The 12,733-nt window shown below is 44.8% G+C and overlaps 1 protein-coding gene across 1 annotated transcript in view; it reads right to left on the reverse strand.

Moving 5' to 3' along the window:
* The window catches only part of FRMD3 (FERM domain containing 3), a 284,121-nt gene that overhangs the window by 36,898 nt on the left and 234,490 nt on the right, over positions 1-12,733 (reverse strand). The window contains exons 9-11 of the mRNA XM_019628278.1: positions 8,640-8,714; positions 8,262-8,330; positions 3,152-3,276 (exon numbers count right to left, since the gene is read on the reverse strand). Of these exons, the coding sequence (XP_019483823.1) occupies positions 3,152-3,276; positions 8,262-8,330; positions 8,640-8,714 (269 nt within the window). The remainder of the gene's footprint in view (positions 1-3,151; positions 3,277-8,261; positions 8,331-8,639; positions 8,715-12,733) is intronic.

The following is a 12,733-nucleotide window of genomic DNA, read 5'->3' on the forward strand; positions in this document are numbered from 1 at the left end:
ACTGCTGAGGTTGAAAAGCTGCTTCAGCCATACCCGCCTCTCATCTGCCCTCTGCATATCACAAATGAGACAAAACACAACTCCGATCAGGTCATTTCCATGCTTGAAATCCTCCAGTGCCTCCCAGTTGCCCTCAGGTTAAAGTCTAAACTCTCCACCAAGTCATGTGAGACCATCGTGATCTGGCCCTTCCTTAATTTTCTGCCTCAGCTTTCACTGCTCCCATGACCCCTCTTCCCCAAAGCCACACAAGCAACCAGTGCAGGTGGACCAGGCCACCCACACTGCCTTCTGCCTGTCAGTCTCATTCATTCATTCCTGTGCCCACCAATTTTGCGTCAGACACTCTAATGAGACGAAAAGGGAACAAGATGCTCTCCAGGCAGCTTGAGGCGCTGATATCTCATGAGGCATTCAGAAAATTGAGCACACAATTCAATCCGCAGAGCCAGAACCTCTGTGATCCCACTGCTGTCTCCCCAACAGGCTGTGAGTCTCCGGGGAAGACAATGTCTTCATCTTTATAGGCCACAGCCACTTGCACATGCTTAGTATAGTCTACCAGTGGTATCCCTTGTCTCTGTCATAGCTGTATTAAGAAATGAATGAATTCCTAGCCTCTTTCAATTTTGCTCTTACACAGACATAAAAAGTACTAAAATATGAAAACCTAAGAACGAAACAAAATTCATCCCATTGTGTGTGTCTAGAAAAAGAACCCACCCACAAAGAGGGAAACATCTTTGTTTAAAGCTGTACTAGTCTCTCCCTCTCTTGTCTTTACGTATCAGAGAAATATAAATCTATACAATAAGTATTTATCTCTATGGATTGTCTAAAACCCATTGCCTGACACTCAAAGATGACACATGGAGCAGAATCTGACTCTCAAACAGTAACAGACATATAACGGTATCAAAAACACAGAACTAGGTTCACTGTGGGAATCATAACTTCGAATTCCGTGGTACTTAAGATGATTCTGTTCTCTTTTCTAGATTGGGAAGTTCATTCTATCTACTGGACATTTAATAAAACTATTGTTTCTACCTCTATTCTTTTAAGTTGATTCTATATTCTGGAGGTAATTATTATTTGCCTAAGCTTTAAAACCCACAAAGATGTCCCATAAGGGGATGGATTTTTTAGGGGAAAAAGAGTTTTATTAGACATTTATGGAGCTATTTTGGACTTCTTAAGAGAAAGACCTATCAGTTTGACTTCACAGTTGGTGAAAGAATTTAAGATTCTTCTTTAGAATTACTGGAAAAAAATGAAAAGGTGGCTTATGGATTCTATTATATGCCATGAAAGTTTTTTTATTGCAGTTAATTATAATGTATGTAGTATCTTTTGTTCACACAGTTGTCATGTTAAAAACATGTTAGCATTTAGCAGGGGAACCTCATTATAGAAAACGGTGCAAAGCAGAATTTTCTAATTGAATAGAGTGAACGGTTCAGGAGAAAGTTTGCCCAAGCTCCCCTTAAAATCTTGGGGGGCACCTGAGGCAACAGTGGCATGGCTTCCATATTCCCCATGGTAATTGTTCAACTTGTCTGGACTTCCAACTTTTATTCCCATCTAGGTTTCCATATTTGCAGGTAAGGCATAGTCACAATCCCAAGCTTGGGCTGTTCTTTGTCCCTTCCTCTTCTCCGTTCAACGCTGGGGTAACCGTGACCTCCAGAAAAAGTGATTTCCACTCAAACCAATATTTTAGACATTTTGGAGGAAGCCCAGAAAATCACTGATGATCACAAATGAAAGCTTTCATTTCACTTGAAAAGCATACAAAAACAGAGAAGGTGCTGAGAAAATGTAGACAAGCAACATGGACCCAGAGACCCTAAAATTAATTTAGCATAGAACCTATGCATACAGAGTTAGCTGTTAAGACAGAGTACAAGGCCATTACTTATAACAAGTCTGTTCTCATTATCATCCACTTGTGGCCCAGCTAGAGATAAAAGTGTCTTCTGAGGCCCTATCCTTTGTATTTTTCACACTTTCCTTCCATCCATGGTATATTTGGCATCCAGTTCCCCAGTTCTCCTTCTGATCATTAATGCTTTTTTTAGAAAAAAATTACTAAAATTCTTTACACTTCAGTGTTAGTTGCTGCTGTCTCTCCCTCAAGGATTTCTGCATCCCAAGCTATATTCATTATGGGCTGAAAAGCTTTCCCAAATGCAAGGAATTCTTGACTTGAAGCTACAGGTGAAGATGACCTTTTGGGGATGTAGTGACCTGCCCTCTTTAAACTGCCCAGTATCCAGATTTTAAATGATGAAACCAAAATCACATAAAGTTAAAGAAAAACATGTTATATTTGTATTCAGAGTTCCAATAACTTTATTTTGGGTGAATTGTTTTTTTAATTTACTTTGAAATTAATAAGAGTGTGAGATTTGCCTCACCAAGTGTCTGCAGCAAGCAAGTATGGTGAGATTCTTCCCTGAAGTAAGTCCTTAAAAGCACAAAAAAGAAGCTTAGAATATATATTATAGTCTCTAAAAATATAACAACTTTTGGGTTGAAGTAGACTCTGTAAATGTTTGCTTGTATCAAATCTATCAGAAAAAGACTTTTGGAAAAGGGAACAAGAGGCTGGAGAAATACTGAGACAGAAAGGGGATGACCAGTGTAGAGATACTTGTAGAGAATGCTTTATAACCCCTAATTTAATTGTGATTATAGTCAAAAACATAGCCATCCAAAAGAACTCTTTGCAATGACGGAAATGTTCTCGATCTGAGCTGCCCAAGATGGTAGCCATTAGCCACATGTAACTATTGAGCATTGGAAATCTAGCTAATGTGGCTGAGAAACTGAACTTTTCATTTTAACTAATTTAAACTTAGTTTTAAACAGCCACACGTGGTTAGTGGCAAGCATATTGGGCAGTGCAGGTCTAACATCATTACTGCTTTAACATTTAATTTTAGGAATACTTTGTACCAGTGAACTCTCTCCAGGAAAAAACTGATAGAACTCTCAATATAATGCAGTCTTCCAAACAGCTGATTCACAGTGTATGACTCACTCCATCCCCCACCCTAACCATTACCCAACCTACCCAGGATTTCTGCCTCACTCATTCCTCCAGGATAAGCCTGCAACCGTGGCCTCTGGAAGAAAGTGTACTTACCCTCACCTAGTGGCAGCTCCTCTTCCTGCTCGCTGGGGGAAGGGAGCAGGGGCTGCAGTGGCTCCATGTTAATGATAAGCTGTTTGTTCAAGGAGTGGGAACTGCGGCTTTGGGTAATGTTGGCTCTGAAAACAGAAAAAAGGCCAGGCAGGGTTGGTTTCCATTGCAAACACCAGCCCCTCCATCTCAGTAGGCTGCCCAAGCTGGGAACTGCCTGTAGACCCACACAGTGGGCTAGGCCAGTGGTAACAATGACATGACACTCAGGACACGTAGCCCTTTTTATCCTTAAGGTCTTGAAAAAAATGTCTGTGTGTTCTAATGCAATACAGTGAAAGAATATGTATTTCCCCATTTGTCATCAGATTTGGGCAGGCAGGTGACAACACAGGCATTTGAAAAAGATATGGGAGGCAGGTTTCACCGACAAGACAAGCAGAAAAGTGAATGAAGGGCATGCCTCAAAGTAATTTAACAACCACCAAAACATCAAAACCAAAAACCTGTACAGATGGCACAGATGTTTATAGCTCTGCGCTATCCTAGTGTCACTGGATATCCAACATTTAATATCAATGTTTAACAACCCAATTCAAATTCACACTCCACTCACCAACCCGCCACAGAACCCAGCTCTGCTTTTTCCTTTTGAAAGGAACACATATGTGTGTCAGTGGCTGTGACAGGTAGCAGATGGCAAACCGTGCAAATATCTCCTCAAGACTATTGGCGAGTGGCTAGGAAGCCCATATACACTGCCTGCTGCAGGGGAATGGCTGCCTGTCCTGACAGACAGGGAGGTGGGGCGCCTCTGGTGGGTGTTCAAGCACCCTGCCCCGCCCCATGTTTCCTGTCAAAACCAAAACCAACGCATCCTTCAAAAATGGTGTCAAATGTCTCCTTCCCTTTAAAGCTCCCTGGACTGGCCTCACCACACACACATACACACACTCTCTTTCTTGTTCTCTGCTCACACTATTCTTGCTTCATTCACAATTCACTGCATGTGTCTCTGTAATTAGGTTGTACTTATCATAATCAGCCCCACCTTGATAAGCACATTAAGGGCAGACTCACCTATCCATGCTTGTCTGCCATACAGCTTCTTGTGTGACCCAAAAGGGGTGTTCAGGCTTGAAACTGAATGTAATCCTGGCTTGACATAATTGTCATTGCAGACTGGCCAGAGTGTTCCCCAGGCCAGCTGACAGGACTGCCTTATAGCCCGGGCATTTCTGCTGGGAATACGGGGCAGGGGGTGTATCAGGTAAGATCAGGATGCCTGTTAGCATCTTGAATTGAAAACCCTCTACACACAGCTGGCACTGTCTGGAAAAGAACTTTAGGAGGGCTTGCTTAACCATGGAGTCCTTTTCTTCATTATTTCATTCACAAGCACTTACTTTGCTGTATATATGTATTGGACGTTCTGCCTTGTTCTGGGGAAGTGTGGTCCTCGTCTTAAGTAACTCTCTCTAGAACGATGGTTTTCAAACTTTTTTTGACTGAGACCACATTAAGAAATACATTTTATATCACCTCTGTGTACACACATACATGCACGTATGCAGGAAGACAGACAACTAAAGTGAATGTTTCACACAGTGATGATAACTATGGCTATGTGCGATTCACTGTTTTGTTTTGTTTCTGTTCTATTTCATTTTGTTTAAAGTGCTGGTCTTTACCTCTATTTCTACTTCATGACTCATTAATGTGCCACAGCCACAAATGGAAACACACATATCTAACGAAGGAGACTGATGGCTAAGGGTCCCACGGGAACACTGAGGAAGGGTACCTGATCCTGCCATGAGTGAAGGGACAGCAGGAATGACTTCCCAGGGAAGGTGATGCCTACGGTGAGTCCTGGCAAGCATGGGTTGTGTTTACGGGAAAAGAAGTGCAAATGGGAATTCCTTGCAGGGAGAAGATAGGAAGGAAGGAGTAAGGAGGGGAGATTAAATTTTATTGTGAACAATTCCTCCTTTTATTGTGAAGGGTTTTCATTTTTTGAACTTTCGTGGGCTTTCCACAGGTCCTGTGGCCCATTCATCACTGATTCTACTTCTGCAAAGCATAACATGTTGCCAGGTTTGTGTGAACCGTGTATGTTTCTGACCTCTGAAATGTCCATCTATCCACTCTTGCACAAACCAACTCTTGGAGTTGTGCTGTTCCATCTCCGATCACCCATTCAGCGTAGCTGACAGCAGCTCTACTCCCCAGGAATCACTGCATACGCTACAATAAGGAGGAACCTGAGCGAGCCTTTACGGAGGGTCTTTTGCTCCCCATCAGCCCTCTTCCCAATACTTTTCAGTTGGAGGTATCGAGCACCCTGCTGCTTGCCTCGCACCATTACAGTGTCTGGGCAGTTGCCTGGTGCTGAGACAGGCTGAGCTTACAAGAGGTGACCTCACAGGTGTGTGCTGCTTGGCACTGGATGGGCAGGAGGATGCTGACTTAGCCACTATGCGCACAGGCTCCTACCGCTTTGCTGTAGCACAGACCCATGGCCAGAGACAGGGGTTATAGGGTCTGCCTAGGGTTAGGCCAGATGACCCCTGCGGGGGACTGCAACCCTGAGACTCCCCAATGCTATGATTCAGAAATGAACATTACTTCCCTGATAAGTGCAAGACTCAGGTAAACCCAAAAGTGGATACAACTAGGTGTTTCCCTGAGAGCAGCAAGAATCCAGGGCTTCAGGCACAAGGACAGCCAGAGGGAAAAACTAAGCAAAATTAGAATCAAAATGCAAGACTCTCACCTTTCCCTACCCACTTGTTTAGACTCAAGGTTATTATTATTATTATTATTTTTTACCTAACTCTCTCCTTACAATCTTTTTAAAGGTGCAAACCGATCCAAGCTTCATTTGAAGCAAGAACCCACCAGCACAGCTGTTCTAACAATAAATATAAGTAAATATAATACTAGAATTCAAATGGCCCTTTTTTGGTTTACGAAGTGATTTGTATACACGTTACCTCATTTGTTTTTCTCAATGTGCCTATAAGATAGGCAAGAAAAATAGCATGTATACAGATGAGGAAACTGAACCTCAGTGAAGTTATAGAACTTGACTGAGAGACTCAGGTGGCCAGACTTAGGCCTCAAACCCAGATCCTCTGATTCCTAGTCCAGTGCTTTTTGCTGCGCTCCACACTGCCTCTCTGCATGATTGGTCCTGCAACGCCCAGAGGAGACTCCATGTGCTACCCCTAACCTCCCATCATTTGTGACTTTACAAGGTCCCACTGTGTCTCAAAGTTTTCTAAAGGATGTGCTGACATCCCAATCAGCTCCCACTCTGCCCCCAGGTTGAAATCTGAGTTTCTGAGGTAACAGTTTCTGTGGCTGGGGGGTCTCCCCAGGTCAGAGGAGGGTCGGCACTGTTTCTACACTCTCACAATCGACCCATTGCTGACTATGCAATAATGCCTGGTCCTCTCTGCAGCCCACACATGTGCGTGCTCCTGGCACAGAGCAGTTTCCAAACGAAACTGTCGTTAAGGGCTCTACTAAGGTACAAAAGTTTCCTTTGGGAAATGCAAGTAGATTCTAAGATTGTCTTCAAACAATGAGGACATAAAACAGAGCGGCTAAAATGAGGCTCTCAGCGTTCCTGCATCACTCCTTGGAGCAACAGGAAATGCTGCTGGCCTGCTATCAAAAACTCCATCTGAACAGACTTTAAGGTGAACTTGTCAGCTTCTATGTCTTGAATGAGAGACAATAATAATATCACTACTTCACATTTGTATGACCCTTTAGAATTTTTAAACCACTTTATTTTAATCCTCATAACAAAACCTAGAAGTCGGACAAAGTATTATTGTAAGTCACATTTTATAGATGAATAAACTTAAACTGATGACGTGAGAAGTTTAGTGACTTACCCAAGACTACCCAGCTGGTAAGCAACACAGCCAAGATAGAACCCATTCATGACTCCTAGACAGGTGCTCATTTCAGATGCAAATGCTACCTCAGGGTGTCCCCTGGTGGTGGCCACTATGCCCATGTGACTCACACAGCCAGCCCAGGGTTCACCGGGCCTCTGGGATCAGCAGGTGACTCTCACCAAGCAGCCATCCCAGGGGGCTCTGCATGGGGAGCTTGTCATCAGCAAAGATCAGTGAACTAACATGAGAGTTAGCATCTTCTCTTTTTGAAAAAAGAAAATTCCCAAGATAGTGTACTCGGTCTGTCTCTCCCTAGACATACACATCTCAGTGGAAGTAGCAGTTCATGAACTTGTCATTCTTTGAAAAGTCACCCCAATAAATTTAATTTTAAAAAGATCATAATATGAAAAAAAAAGTAGAATCTCAATGTAAGGAAAAGTAGGTAAGTGAAGCCTTGTCACTATTCTAGACTGATGGTCATCTCTGAACACCACTAGAGAAAAGGAGCTCGTTTACTATACTCTCACCTTTGACAGGCACATCAAAGAAGTTAAAATAATTCAAAAATAAAATAGTTATTCAAGACAAACAATTTCCTACTATGCCACTGGCTGCTGGGAAGGAACAAGAAGTTGCTACTGAAAGTGGCCCACATTGCCATGGCTCTGACCACAGTGTTGCCTCTTAGGAGGGCGAGGGCCCTGGGGCAGCACCTTGGACAGATCTCAGATCTCAGAAGTTCACAGAGGTGCTGCTGTCGTCTCACACTCCTAGCTCATGCATTCATTCAACAAGTCTTCACTGACCTCCACCTATGTGCCCAGCACTGTGTTAGGTGTTGGAGCGTATGGAGATGACCAGGACAGACACAAGCCTTGTTCTCCCAGATTTGAGAGATACTGGCAAAGAACAGAGGACCAGAGAAGCATCCTGAGGATGTGAACTCAATCGGCTTTCACATACACATAAAAGGGGATAGTGGAAGGTAGAGGTAGGGAAAAAAGGAGCATGTGAAACAGCGTCTCAAGGGCCTGTAAGTTCTTGTATACAGCAATATCCTGGGCAGGCAGGGGGTAGAAGATTCCAGAAAGATTCCTTACTCCCTTTCCCGCCGTACGGGATTTGGCAAAGCCAGGCTTTAAATCCCTCTGTCCATCCCAGAAGCCTCCTGGAGCCCTGGGGAGCACCCCGCTCACCTGTGCACCTCTGGCGGCTCTCTCTGAATTCTGGAGCTCGCCTCCACCACCTCTTTGGCAACCTTACCGCTGCAAAAGACAAAAACACACATCTGTGCACAGACGTTCAAAGCAGATGGAGAGAGGTGTGCCCATGTATTCTTTATGTAACTTCACAATGGTCTTACCCAGCTCTGGGAATCCACACCTTCTCTCCCTCCATGAGGGGACGTTACTATGGAGTTTGAGGGTGGCCGTGAGCGTAAGAGATGAGTGGAGTGGGAGGAAGGACCAAAGCTGGGCACAAGCCGAAGGGCACTGATTCACAAGCAAAACATTCAAATGCAAATGGCTGCCCCTCCCCAGCCCCATCACTGAAATGAAACCATGGGTACCCACCTATATCGAAATCTACTTCCTTTAAAAAATATCTTGCTGCTTGACACAGTCTTGATCTGGCTGGATTTTGCATACCTTTAAGAAAAAGCAAAGCAGAGGCGGTAATGACAAACGAATTACATTTTATTGTGTGAGTCGGCATACTGCATGCGCACACACATCCCTGAAAGAAAAGTTTCACAAAAGAATAGTTAACTTATAATGTTTGTATTTGCAATCTGATCTTTTCTATGCTCTCTCTTTTCATTCTTTCTAAATGTTGGTGATGATTTATACATTAGGTCGCCTAATCCGTCTCTAGGTCACAACCTGCAAAAAGGAACAGGCAATATTGATGATCAGAAGGGATGATTTCCCAATGTCTATTTGAAAGATATGGAGAGGGTGGATAGTGTCACATGGCATCATTTAGTTCCTCGCTATAAGGGCACTTTCTTGCCTGTGCCTACACCAATGCTGCAGCAAAAGTTTCCTGGAGGGGCCGACCGAGTGGCTTGTTGGTTAAGAGTTGGCTTGGGATGCCAGCTCTGAGCAGCAGGGCCTCGGTTCAGATCCCACATGAGGGCCAGTGACGCTGCACCCTCTACAGCTAAGATGGTGAACAACAGCTCAATCTGGAGCTGGGCTGCCGTGAGTCGCCCGCGATAGCGTAGGCTGCAGCCCCTGCTGCAGTGGGCTGCCGTAAAAAGCTACCGTGAGTGGCTGGCAGACAGCATGAGGGGCCGGCAGCTGGTGTGAGCTGCTGCAAGCTGCTGTGAGCGGCGTCCAGAGGCCAGTGACCAATCTGCCTCACCCGGGAAGAGCGCAATGATAATACCAACATGGGCCAGTGAAGCAACGTCCTCCACAACTAGACTGAAGAACAAAAGGACAGCAACTTGTCTGTTCCCCTCCCCCAACTCCCCAATAAAATCTTTTAAAAATATATAGTACTTTAGCCATGCAGATTCTCATACTTCAGAGGGCATCAGAATCACCTGGCAGGCTTTTGAAAACACAAGTTTCTGATTCAGTGAGTCAGAGCCCAGGAATCTGCATTTCTAAAAATTTCTTAGGAGAAGCTGATGCCAGTCCACAGACTCTACAGAGAATCACTATGTTCGAGCATTTAACCCTAGGTTGCACATGTTGTCATCTGGGAAACTTTTATTACTAACAACATCTAGATCCTTCAAAGCAAATTTTGGAATATTCAAGCAACAGCTTTATTGAGATATAATTCACATGCCATAAGGTTTACCCTTTCCTATTATACACTTCAGTGGTTTTCAGTATAATTCATAAAGTTAAAAAAGTCATCAAAAAACACTTGCATTACCCCAAAAAGAACGCCCCCCCCGCCCCCATATTCACCGGCAGTCACTTCCTGTTTCCCTTCTTCATCTCCTCCACTCCCAGTCCTTCACCACCATTAGTCTACGTTCTGTCTCTATATAGACTTGCCTATTTTGGACATTTCATATAAGTGGAGTCATATACTATGTGGCATTTTGTGACTGGCTTCTTTTCACTTAGCATAGTATTTTCAAGGTTCATCCATGCTGTAGCAGGAATCAGCACTTCATTCCCTTTATGGCTGAATCATATTCCATTTTATGGATATCCACATTTCTTTTATCCTTTCATTAGTTGGTGAGCATTTGGGTTTTTCCACTTTTTAGCTACTATGCATAATACTGAGGTAAACATTTGTATACATGTTTTTGTGAGGCTCCGGGCTCTAATTTAATAGGGTCTGGGATGGAATTCCATCAGTAGCTCCCCTAGTGATTCTAACATGCAGTCAGGGCTGAGAACCTCGGACTTAGAACCTTAATACTCAAAGTGTGGTCCATGGACCGTCAGCCCAGAATCACCGGGGAACTTAGTAGAAATAAGGACCCTCATGCTCCACCCAGACCTGCTGAAAATCAGAAGCCACATTCTAACACGATCTCCAGGTAATTCACGTGCTCATTAAAGTGTGAGAGGCACTGGTTCAGGGAGCTACTCTGGGTCTGTGTCTACCAGGCGTAACGTTGTTCCTCTGACAAAATGCACTGCCATCTCTGAACCAGAAATGCATTAGGGTCTGCCTTTATCCCCTGTACTCAAGGCCATACAAAACTGGGGACGGAGAGTCTCATTTGAGCCTGTACCACGTCTCCAGTGTCTAGCATAGTGTACAGCACAAAGCAGGTGTGAGATATAGATGTGTCCAATGGAAACACCAGTGAGCCACTAAACCCTTCAGTGTGTCCAGTACTTTCAGTCAACCAGCCCCCATAAAGTGTGAGCTCTGGTGCTTGGAGGGGAGAGCATGGGGAAAACACATGGCATAAAGGAAACTCTGAAACTGTGACTAAGTCTATGTCGGGGAACCCCTGGGTTTGAAGGGGGAGGGAAGTCAGTTTCTGCTTCTGGGCACTGTTCCCAGGCAGCAGAGCTCAGAGCCAGGGCTTCCAAACCTGATCAGTGGCCCTGGGCCAGCTGACAACTAGCAGCACATTCATATGTGGAAAACACACACGGGAATTCTTGGCCTCCGAGACTCCCTGTTCCCATGGCAGGTGAAGTGAAAAGGAGGGACAAAGCACCCCCGACCCAGGAAACAAGAGCAGGGCCTTGCTCTGCCAGCCGAAACCATTAAAGCATAGTGCCAGCCAGACAGAGCTGGAAGCAGGGCCAAGGCCTCTGCCCACGAAAGGGATGGAGCAGTGGAGGAAGCGGGCGCACAACCTGCTTAACAGAATCAGCACTCTTCAGAATCAAAGGAACTGGGCTTTGCAATCAAGTGGCACCCACAAAACTTCCATCGTTACTGGAGCGGATAGTCATGGCAGTCGTAGCAGCCGCCACCATTTATCGATGGTCCACGTGGCTGACAAAACAAAACACTGCAAAGGCAGGTATGACCAATTTCATTTTACAGGCGAAAAATAAAAGATGAGTCTCAAAGAGTTCGAGGGCTTTGTTCTGGGCTGCACGGCTAGGAAGCGGCAGCGTCCAGGTTCAAACCCAGGCCCCTTCCCTTCAAAGCCCACACTCGTTAACACTAGGCCACCGTGAGGCAAGCAAAGCATGCCTGAGAGTCAGGCCCTCCAGTCTACAGATGAGAAAGAAGGGGCCACAAGCTTGTCCAAGGTCACACAGCTGGCTCAGCACAAGCGATATCTTTCCTTCTTCCTAAGGAACAGGGATGGTTATGAGATAATGGAACAAAAGGTTCTGGAAAATCTCAGATCAGTACAAATATTAGGGATTAGAAGTCCTAATAAGAGAGGCAGGCTAGCCTGGCCTAACCAAAGCAGAGGTGCTGATGCAAGGACTCCGTCTACCCCATACAGTGCCTCTGTGCTCACAGCCAGACTCCCCAGGTCTTACGACACATTCACAGACAACTGGAAGTGGCTTCTCTGATATACCTAGTTGGCCCATTCAATGGTAGAATTATCAGGCTGACCTCACTGCTAGCTGCCAGCTAATGACTCTATCCCAAAATGTGCAAAACACATTCCCCAGATTACAGTTTCTTTTCCCCTCTTTCTCTCTCCTCTTCCATTCTGTTATGGCTTTTATTTGACTCCATCTACCAGCTGACTCCCTCATACATGATAAAACAGCACATGTGTGAAAGGACTAATTAATGTCCTCAGTTTTCTTTCATAGAGATCCTATGATTGCATGAAAGGATCTTCAAGGCTGTGCTCAACTCCTTCCAAGTAGGACTTACTGGGTTGGCTCTAAGAGCAGCCCACCTGCTGGGTGTTCTCCTCTATGACTCCCTCCCTTTACACTTGTATGTGGGTCAGTAGTAATCGTTCCTCTGCCACCTCTTTCACAATGGCTAAGCCCTCTGTATCTGGCCCCAACATCTCCTGGCCTCTCATCTCCTCCCTTTCTACTTGTTTACCAGTCCCCAAACATTGTAGGGGGTACACAGATGCCTTGAGGTGGTGATGATTGAGGGAAAATCTACTGATATACATCACCTCCTCCTGTCATTGCTAGAAGCACCACATTTTATGGATCATCTCATCCAAGGGTTTTCAGATTATGCTCCTGGTAGGGTTTGCCCAGGACTGAGGGGTTTCCTAGGACATGGGACTCTCAAT

Source organism: Hipposideros armiger, unplaced genomic scaffold (assembly GCF_001890085.2).
Source record: "Hipposideros armiger isolate ML-2016 unplaced genomic scaffold, ASM189008v1 scaffold_777, whole genome shotgun sequence".
Taxonomy (NCBI): domain Eukaryota; kingdom Metazoa; phylum Chordata; class Mammalia; order Chiroptera; family Hipposideridae; genus Hipposideros; species Hipposideros armiger.